Here is an 11,544-nt window from a genome sequence, read left to right on the forward strand (position 1 = left end):
TTGATTCAATCGTTTAACGTTTGAAGAATAATAGTAATCCATTTAATTTATTGAGTTCTTTAATAATATATCTGCAAAATCAAAAATTTTATAATCAGGTCGTATCACAAAATATGCATTTTAATGTAATTCGTCCATATCATTAAATTTTTCTGTATCTGGAGTTTAAGTTAAAACATAAAATGTGCAATTTACAAGTTATTTATTTATTTATTTTATTTTATTTATTCCACTACATTTAAATTTAGTTTAGTTTTACTATAATGCGATGATCGAAGGGCGATGTGTACAGCATTTCGATTACCGGTAAAATGGTACATCCCTATTTAAACCATGGCACAGTCGCAGCCTGACGAATGACGATTGACGGCTAACAGATGGCGGGAGATTTTAACATAATATTTAACAACACATCTATGCTATATTTTTATGTATTTATCATATTTTAATAACATGGCTATTTTGTACAAACTATTCAATATAGTAGAGTATAAGACATATGTAATAAAATTTTGGCATAATGTGACTTTCTAATTGGTAAAAATAATAGATACAATTTTGTACAATTTTATACTGTCATAAACTCAAACTCATGTAAACAAAATTAAAATATACGGTTTCTATTGCTTATTTCATACTCTTTTTACTTGTCTTATTATTATTATCTATATATTTTTATATTTATTATCTAATAAAATTGAGTCTAAACTTTAAGCAAAAATTTTAACAGCTTCGTCCTTCTATAAACATTTACATCTATTGCTAAATTTGCATTTTTGTATAAATCTATAAGGTTTAAATTAACATGAAGGGTCTCTTTGCCTTTGCAAATCTATTTATAACCTAAGAACAAGGGCTTAATACACCTGCCATGGCCACTAAAGGTCATTGTAAAATAATACTATTTAAAATTCTTAATGCTTAACGGCTTAGTACTATAGTACATTTGTATAACCAAACGGTTTGAGAATGTAAAACAAAAACGAAATGATGACGTATTTTGTTTAATGATTAATTAAACGGAAAGATAGAACTTGTCATATCTGCGAATGTTGCTAAAGATGTTGACCAATCACAATCGAACGAAATATGCCATCGTTTTTGAATAAAAGCTTTTATAGGATTTAGTAAATGCCGTGTTATTTAACTAACAATAACTAGCAAACAATTCTAAAACAAAAAAAAATACAACTAAAAAATATTATTATTATTTATATATGTATACATATATTTATAATATCTATGTAAAGTTTTTGTATATATAAATAAATACATATAATGTGATAGATTTAAATTATGATTACTGAACGTAATCTTGCATTCGTTCTTAGCGTACCCTGGGCCCCGTATGAAGTTTCCAAGTTACCAGAGAGACTCAGACTAACACGGGCCGCGCTTACGGTACGCCACCGATCTCGTCAGAGAGATGTGAATACGCAGTATGCATTCTGTCCCGATCTATTACGCGTATTGGCCGCACCTATACTACGTAATCGTGTGTTAGGTTTATTTTCGTTACGGAATTTCGGTCGCCCCGCTCAAAGCGATAAAATCTATGCAATACCTTAAAAACGGTTAAAAGACTGATATCTGAACTCACATTATGCAGAGTTGGTGATGCTACTAAGACCAAACATGCAGTTATACTTTCATACACATTACACTCACTTGCACCCATAAAAATTCAATAATAATTTGTCGTAAAAAGTTTAAAAAAAAATCAAAATTGTAATTGTAATTAAGCGGGAGTTTGAGGGCTTTTGTTGGAGGGATGGTCAAATAAATGAAATTTTGCTTGAAGCTAGGTGTCAACTGGCTTCAAGCAACTAAAGTGCTCATTTTGGCTTTAAGTGTACATTTTGCGCTTCTAATTGTCAACTAAATTAACTAATGTAAAGTTACATAACTCACGGAACGGACACAATAAATTCCTGTGGCTATAATAACCATTATGCTAACTACAAATATTATGTAGCGAGCAAATACAATCTTCATTATCTCTAATCTTTACAATACTTCGAAGACAGTCATTGAATCATTTTGATCTTCATTTGTTTTCTGTCGTGAGAGATGTCGTTCTTCCGGCAAGCAGGCTTTACGGCGATAGGTATGTAATATTTTTTAAAAATAAATGTACAATATTCCAATATTAAAATGAATAAATTTCATACTAAAATTTGAACTTATTTCCCTTGATATTGGTAAATATTATGGTGGATGATTTAAAAGAAAACCGCACTGTGTCTATATGTCAAATTATAATTAAAAGTGATTAAATTAATGAACTTTGTTTCCTCTGAATATAATTTTGAAGATGAAGCCGCGTACAAATTATTTGAAGAAGTCTATTAGGTATGAGGGTGTGCAATTATTTAATCAATTACCATCTAAAATTCGCAATATTGGTGTGTTTGACAAATTCAAAAAGTCAGTAAAGATGCATGTTAGAATGAACACAGTCGACTAAAATTGAGACGGCTAATGGCGACAGGTATCTTGCTCATCTTGCGTATACATATTAATATTAAGTTTCTCATGTAAATAAAAAATATTTTTTTTGTACTGAGAAATAAAGTTTTTTTAAACATTAATTTTACTTTGCCTACCCTTTTAGCTACATACCAACATATGGAAGATTTTGCTATTCTACTCCATAGAGACAGTTTGCTTTATAGTTACTAACTAAAATTTCTCCAATTTCTCTGCCCATAAAACTGGAATAGGTTTACAGAAAGTATAATCAGTGCACCATCATGAGCTCTTGTAATAAACCGATTGGGTTGTTTCTCCAAATCTCATAATACGCGTACATCAGCTTATTAAGTTACTAGTGTGTTTATATACGTTATAATAATAATAATAACATTCCTCAAATTTTAAGGAATGTATAAAAAGCTCGAATGTATAAAAGAAACCCCAGCCGTGTTCGAGTTTTGCGCTGGAAGATTCCTCTTTTCATGTCATACTGTATGGTAGTATCACAAAACTTATAGGTAGTAGCACATTGCCTTTCAAAATATCATCAACGTCTCATAGAAAGGATTGTTTCATGGTTTTCTTTTAATACAGCACGGTGCTGGATGCAAAAAATAACACCAGAACATATTACCGTGTTAGAAGAGTTGAGGTAACAAGTGATAGTTTTGTTATAACAAATGATTAAACATTTATCCATCACCAGAACATGGTATATATCTTGTAAAAAAACTCTACGAAATTCTACCGTAGAAACATCATGTTACACCAGATAATTTAATGTATCCCTATTGAAGACATCATCTGTCTTAAGTTATTATGTAATTAGCTAACCTAATAACCTCTTAAACACCATATCAATTTAAGAATTGTTATATCTTCTTTTATCAACAACGAAGTTAGAAAGAATGGAAAATGGCCTGACCGAAAAAAGATAGTAGGCCGTGCCGCTTTTTTGCTCGCCTTGGCAGGTATACTGCCGTGCCCATAAATATTCGTTTATATCAATATACTAAATGACCATGGTTAATTAGGGCAATAAACTTCTTATGTAATCATATTTATTAAGGTTTTGTATTTATTTATAAGCGACAAAGATTAAAATGTTTTCTAGTATGCTGTCTTTGCATCAACCTTGGTCTTCTAAACTCCTGGCCATCGTCGACGTCGGGCCTCTTCGCGTCAGCTAACACAACCCTCAACCGGCCAATGTCTCAGACGGAACTGGCTTTGTTCGGGAGTCTTACTTCTGTGGCTGCTCTATTCAGTACACCATGCTCTGGATTTCTGCTAGATGTTTTGGGAAGAAAGTACTCTTGTATTTTATTCGGGCTCCCGCAAGTTGTAAGTATATATTGTAGCGTCCATGTTATACATAGAGATAAATAGATAGCGGTTCGAAGTCAGAAATAAACCATCAAAAATATAAATGAACGTATATTCGTAAAATCCCTATCCCAAACCAGAGACTCAAAAGTTTCTCATGGCTGTAACAAAAATAATACATTAACAAGTTGGATGTTGAACCAAGATGCGCAGCGTTTTTGGGTTGTTTCCTAGTAAAAGTACGTCACGCAAAATTACATTATACATATAAGAGTCATGAAAGACGTGTGGACATATATGCTCCCTATCATCGGCTGAAACGTGGACCTAGTGAGATTTGGAAAGGCAGAAAAGATATATAAAGGTATCGGATAAGAAGATAAGTCATTGTCAATGTCATTAAATACGCAGGAGTTTTTTAGGTTCTACAAAATCTAGACAACTTACATGCTGTATAATAAATCAAAATTTACATCAAACTGTCAAAGTAATAAATACAGTTTTGATTCAATTCTTATGTATAAAATTTATTCAAATAATCCAATATTTGCGTACAAGACGTTAAACCCTATTTAAATATACACTTCGCCACATATGGAAAGTAACCCATGATATCAATTTAATTACTATCTTGGAAGATATATATAACAAATACATATATATGTACATATATATCTTTTGAAACTATATAATAGAAGTACAACGCGTGCAAACGATTTTAAAAAAAATTGATTTTTTTTTTGTAATGAAAATTTTAAGCACTTTTAATTAAAAAATGGATTAAAAATCAACCGCAAGAGATACATTTGTGAAATTGTCAGGATCCATGGTCAAATGTCTATATATTAAGAATATATTTACGATTTGAAATCATTTATTTATTTTCGTATTGTTAATTAACATTTAAGTTAACAAATGAAAATTTAACTGACTGACGGGCAGAAAATGCAGTTAAAATTAAATGCTATGCATTGATTATTTTTACTACATTGTTTGTACAATGTTTATCATAAAAACGAAAAAAACATGGTGACCAAACGGCTTAACTGAATTCGATTCAAATCGTTTTAGATCATTGAACCTATCCAAGTTTATCACGGAAACAAAATATTTTTAACTACAATTTATTTTCAGATTGCCTGGACAATAATTTCGACGTGTTACAGAGTAGAGGGCGTCCTGATCGCCATGTTTATATCTGGGCTCAGTGGTTGCATTTTTCTCATAGTACCAGTCTTCATATGCGAATTCTGTGATGAGACCATACGTGGTATGATGACGTCGTCAGCCCTCATTTTCTATGGACTAGGGATGCTATTGTCATATGTTCTGGGAGGCTCTTTGGAGTACCACACTATGAATTATTCGTTCTTAAGTCTGACGGTCGTTGGGGTGGCTTTGCTGAGTTTCCTGAAGGAGTCACCAACGCATCTCATGAAGAAGGGTTTGGAAAAGGTATATTTTTTAAATTTCCTATGTATAGCAGTTTAATAGTACTTTAAAAAAACACAAATATTCTATAGTATAAGTTTAATTAAAAATATTTTTTTTAAATATTACCAGTTCTGGTAGAGAATTGAGGAAATGGTTAGGAAGCGAGTGACTGCTGTAGAATCTCTAAATTATTCCTTATTCATTTTAAACAGGACGCAGCAAAATCAGTTGCATATTACAGAGGAGAGAAAGTGGAATCCAAGGTTGTAATGCAAGAAATTGACAACATTCGAAGATCCTTGAATCCTGAATTAGAAGCTAAAGAAGGTAAGGTTTTTATAGAACAGGGTATAGGACCAGATGTCTCATCTGATGTTAAGAGACACGGCTACCTATGGACACCCACACTGCCAGAAGGCTCTCGATTGCGTTGCCGGCCTTTAAGAAATTCTCTCAAGTTCTACCTATTTTTTTTAAATGTAGTAGTAGGTAAACGGGCAGGAGGGTCTTAAGGTTCTTAAGTGATTTGGGATCACTCTGCATCTTCTACCATGGAAAGAGTTCAGAGGAGTTGGGCGGGTTAATACCTGCAGCCGAGTTTCAGAAGACGAGGCAGAATACAAAATTCCGCTGTCAAAAGCTGTCATTTGAACGCCAGTCGTCATTTCATTTGCCCGTTCAGGATTAAAAGTATGAAAAAAAATATTTCATCAATACAACAGTGATAAAAGATTTTTTATCACTTAATTATTATTTATATGGACATACGCATTTATGACATTCAATTAAACTTGTTCTTAACGCATTTGTGATGAGATAACATTTATAACGTAATTTTATCAATGGCGTCCATTTCCAAATATTGTTATCTGTAATTGCTTGAGTACTTTATTGGACTTATTTCCTTAATTTTGGTTAAAATTCACATTTCCTCAAATCTTAAGGTTTTAATAGAATATGAAAAAATTACAAAGATTTTTGTAACCATCTTATAGTGTACTAAAACTCAATCAACGCGTTTAATTTATATCCCATATTTTATAATATTTATTTAAAATAGGTATATATTCCATCCACGTTCGACAACACAGCGCTTTGTAAGGCACTTTCTGCTCACACCACCTTTTTGTGAAACCAGCTGCCAGTAGAGGTATATCCGAAACGATACGACTGTTTAAGAAAAAAGTTACCATGCCCAAGGTCTGCAACACAACTGCTAGCACCTGGCGTTGCAGGTGTATATGGCGGTTATCACTTTATTCTCATAGTTTATCACTTTATAATTATAGCTTCCGTGTCAAGTTTAATAAAAACGATTCCGATAATAAGTGTACTTGACTTCAAAGTTCGAACTAAGTCTTAAGTCTTGAATAAAAACTTTCAGATGCAACAGCAGAAGAAGAAGAAGAATTGAGAGTATCAACTGAAAAGGTGAAATTATCGTTTTGGCGGTTCATTAGTAAGTATATTGTATTTGTAATAAAATGATAAAATTTAAGGAAATCATAATTATACACACAATATTAGTATTTTTATCTATGAAGTATTTAAAATAAGCGTAATTTATATAATAATTAAGATGTAATGTATGGAGCTAATTACTAAAACTATGTAAAATAATCTAATATAATCTTTTCAGAAAAATCCCGTTCAACCAGACGCGCTCTATTGCTATGTCTCATTCTCTACACGGCCTCCATTTTCCAAGGTCTAATCGTAGTACAAGTTTACGCACAGCCTTTATTCAAAGAGGCGATCCCTCACGTGTCAACAACAATATCAAGTGTAATATTCGCTGTAGTTGTAGTTGTAGCGGGATGTCTGGCTGGGTATCTTATGGAAAAGGCCGGAAGGCGGGTGAGTTCCTTGCCGTTATGGCGCCCTAGTACTTTGGTATGGTTGTCTTATTGGCTCTTTTGTACGTGGGTACTACAGTAACCAAAAACAGTATGGCCTTAGAGCTAGCGCGCACCGGTGACTTTTGTCAACATGACAAAAAAGTTTTTGTCGCTGTCACGTCACGCCTCCAAAGCGAGGTGCGCTCACGAAAGGTGACAGTTTTTTTTTAAAGCTTCATTTGGATTTCGACCGTCTCGGTCGTCATCTGTGAGCTTATAAGGAAACTCAAAAGAGAAAAAAAGCGAAAAGAATTTTAACCATGCTTCATAAACTTCGGGAACATCCAAAGAAATTTATTGGGTATTTTCGCATGAGTGTTAGAAGTTTTGATGAATTACTTCGCAACTTAGGACCTGCGTTGACATACGAAAATACAAACATGAGATTGTCATTATCATTATCGATATCCTCTTCATGCACTTTCACGTTTTGCGTAGACGTTGACGCCATTTTTCGTGCGCTAAAGACGACGATCCGAATGCAAATGGGGGAAGAACTACGTGTTGAGTGACAATTTTGTTGCCCGTGCGCGCGCTGCTATAAAAACCTACCGGCGCGGTGACAGTTTCGTCACGGGCTTGTCCGCCGATCGGCGGACAAAAATGTCACCCAATTGTCACGTCGTAACGTGCGCGCACCTCCATACATACTCATAGACTTGATGTGAGTGACGAAACAGTCACGGTGACAAAAGTCACCAGTGCGCGCTAGCCCTTATTCGTACATACCCAAAACGAAGAGTTTAAGAAAATGACATCTAGTTCAAACTGACGTTAGAAATAAACGTTTTTATCGACGTAGAACGATAGCTTACGAAATAGTGTTGTACCCAATAAACTACAGATGGCAATGAAATATGAAGAGTTCTTTCAAAAAAAAAAAAATTTCAAAGTCGGTTAATAGGTGCTTGTGAATTTTGTCAACAAGTGTATCGAGTGTCGGCAATTATGTCCTTAGTTTCATATTATATATATTTCTTTAATTATCATACATCAAAATAAACTTGAATATTTGTACTTTATGATTATGATAATATTTTATAGTTTTTAATGTGAAATTGAGTTTGATTTCAACTTTAAAATATTGTTGTCACGGGCATCTAATTATTAAAAAATGTATTTTAATCTATATCCTTTAAACTATTATCTAGTATTTTTTTCATAGTTGTAGTTATTATATTCCAACAGATATAATGGTTAAAGCAGGTACCTACTATTACGCCAATACCACCCACTTTATAGTGTGGATAGCCTAAATAAATGATATAATAATAGATAATAATTATAATGCTTATTATTCGTTAGTATTAATTAAATTTATTTATTAAATATTGCATTATTTGATTTGCTTTAATTATCAGTATTAAAGTATTATCATTTTATGTGGTAGAATAGAATATTTATTTATTGCGCTATCGAACACAAACATAACAATTTATATTACATTAAATATGCCGCGCCAGCTGTTTACTCTCCATCCGCCTTATGAATTTTCGATCAGGTCACGTCTACTGACGCGAGTTTAACATTTTTTACCCATTCCAATAACACTATTGGATTTAACTGAAATAATTGTACACACAACGCAAAGAAGTTTTCACTTCAAAAATCAACGAAAGTGGCGCGAAAATTGACGGTTGAAAGACACAGCCACTATTTTATCTGAGTTCAACACTCAAAACATAATATTTTAGCGCCACTGTCGCTGTTGGCTGGATGCAAGCGATTTCGTCAAATAAGAGAATAAAATGTCCTTTGATATTATGGTACCCTGGTATTTCAGTCTTAGTTTCCTAATATGATTTTTCATATGCCGCGGTTGGTATTTTTTGGTTGGTTTTCTTTTTTGTTTGCTTCCTTATTTATCCTGTTAATTTGTTTGTTATTTATTTAACAATAAGAATGCTTTTTTTTCTAGGCATGGGCGCATGCACCTGGTTGAATTGATTAAGTGATGTTTTCTTTAAATTTTCTATTTTATATATAAATTTTATAATCATTTTCATTATAAAGAAGAAAGCCTACTAATTAACTGAAATAATTTAAGATTGATATTCTAGATGAATTTAACATTTTTCTATATACTATTAAAAACATATTTTCAAGGTTTATATTAAGATTCATCGACTGGCCCTGGATTCCGAGGTATAAACCTTACGGCGCTCTACTACTAGTAATTAATATAAAAATATAAATATTTATTTATTTTTCACTACATTGTTCTATCTTAACAGTAATTACTAATACGAATATATATAAAAAAAGTAACGTTAGATAGAAGTTAGTTTATACTTCTTTGGTGTAACAAGACAAAAATATTTTCAAAATTTTATCTTTTCCCTTATTCTCTCTACGTTTGTAGAAAAAACTAAAATGCTAACTAACCTAACCTAACTTCAGTGTGTCGGTTTTTTGTGACAGTATGCAACGTCAAAAGATATATAAAATATAATTTTGTTTCAGTTTCTTATGATTAGTTCATCCTTGATTGCTGGAGTCTGTTGTTTAGTACTGGGAACACAGATACAATTGCACTGGGGACCGTATTGGATCTCGGCAATATTCCTATACACATTCTGTGTCGCCTACTCGCTAGGTGCCGGCACTGTTCCCCTAGTACTTATTGCGGAGGTATTTCTGCCTGAGGTAAGTTTATTAGTTCCTGGTAAATACCATTACTTGCATCGCTTTTAGGGCCTGTTTCACAATGTCCGGATAAGTTCCAAATAAGCTATTTGTTACTTATTGGTATGATAAATAGTATATTTGCGTTTCACGACTGTCAGATAGCGCTATACGTCATAAAAGTAGAAGTATCTTATTTGGAACATCTATCTTTCGAATAATTTATGTGTTGCATAGCTATTTGGCACTTTATCCATACATTGTGAAACAGGCCCTTATTAATGTCATTAATTAAGTCCTGTTTAATGAAGTAATGCTCAAATAGCTAGTCTAACTCACAAATATATTGAATTTGACACACAAAAGTAATTTTTAGATTAGACTCGCGTGTTCCCTCTAAATCCTCTAAAATGTCTGACGACGTACGGATTCCTAATTAGCATATCTCGATTTAAATATTATCACAAAGCGTATGTATATACACCTTTAACGTGAAATTCAGAATGGCGTACTGGTGACTTATGTAAATCTATATGCGCTAAGTCTCTTATCTCTATATATCTCTAAGGGTAAGTTTAAATACAGAGTCATGACTTGGCAAGTATGATTTTCATAATATCAATGGCAAATGACTATAACATAATTTTTGTTTCAGATAAAAGGCATAGTCACAATGATTGCATTCGAATGGGCATGGATGTGCAATTTCATAATATTGTTCATGTTCAACCCACTTGTAGCGGTCCTGGGTATAGGCCCTATCTTTTACATCTTCGGAAGTGTTGCCTTTGCGACGGCCCTATATTCCTTTTATTTCTTGCCCGAAACCAAAGGGTTGCCAGTTGATGTTATCCAAACATTATTTATTAAAAACACTAAACCTAATAATGTATAATTTAAGTTAAATAAATTATTTATTATATAGTTTTGTCGTTCGACATTATAAAGCACTTCTTAGTTTAGTGGTTATTTTGACTGTTTTCGTTAAGTTAAATAAATAAACAAAATTACAGAAATTTGACATAAATCAAAGAATTTTATTCCCAATTAAACGTCAATAATAGTTATGACCAAAATATGAGTGAAGTTCTTTGTCAATTATTATTGTGATCCTATTTCCTTTCACGGCTAGGTCGAATCAATTCTCGCCTGGCCACCATTTGACGTGCATTTGACTTTGACGTGCCAACTCATTATGGATTAACTCTAGAAGTACACATTAATCCTTGTTTATTGTTAGGTAACATTATCTGTTGATCTTAATTTAAGTTTATGTTCTGTGAAAATGAACCATATTATAATAACATAAAGTACATTTTATAAAAACCTGAGTTTTAGATGACAACCGGTATGAATGAAGTAGTCTGATAAAGGAAGCATAGTGATGTGGTCATTATATTATCTGATACGTTATCTCGCTATTACCAACGCTATTTTTAATATTATTAAGTGTGTGAGGCTGCAATCTTAAATTGAATGCAGAGAACTCTGGCTTTCCGCAAAAGGCCCGCTTGGCTGAGACTACGGAATCCTTTTTTAGAACTGTATTTTTTAATAGAGTAGGGCGCAAACAGACTTCCCATGGACACTCTTAATCTAAATAAATAGAACAGAATGGAAATTTTCCAATAATCGAAAACACATGATGTCAAACTTTCAAGTTGCATAACGTTAAACATGGCGCACTCAAGGACTGCCGCCTTTTTATCAACTTATGCAATTATATTTTTTTTACGCAGAATGTGTTTTCTTTGATATTAATTTAATCTACCACTCTACCAGACTC

General features: G+C 32.7%; 1 protein-coding gene across 1 annotated transcript; it reads left to right on the plus strand.

Annotated features, from left to right (window-relative positions):
• The first annotated feature begins 1,996 nt into the window (after nt 1–1,996).
• On the plus strand, nt 1,997–10,951 carry LOC111002028 (facilitated trehalose transporter Tret1). The gene is made up of 8 exons (XM_045632722.1): nt 1,997–2,107; nt 3,590–3,819; nt 4,936–5,256; nt 5,448–5,562; nt 6,620–6,694; nt 6,875–7,092; nt 9,597–9,779; nt 10,414–10,951. The coding sequence occupies exons 1-8, from the start codon at nt 2,071–2,073 to the stop codon at nt 10,651–10,653; spliced, it is 1,419 nt and encodes a 472-aa protein (XP_045488678.1). The 5' UTR covers nt 1,997–2,070; the 3' UTR covers nt 10,654–10,951.
• The last annotated feature ends 593 nt before the right edge of the window (nt 10,952–11,544 follow it).

Source organism: Pieris rapae, chromosome 20 (assembly GCF_905147795.1).
Source record: "Pieris rapae chromosome 20, ilPieRapa1.1, whole genome shotgun sequence".
NCBI lineage: Eukaryota > Metazoa > Arthropoda > Insecta > Lepidoptera > Pieridae > Pieris > Pieris rapae.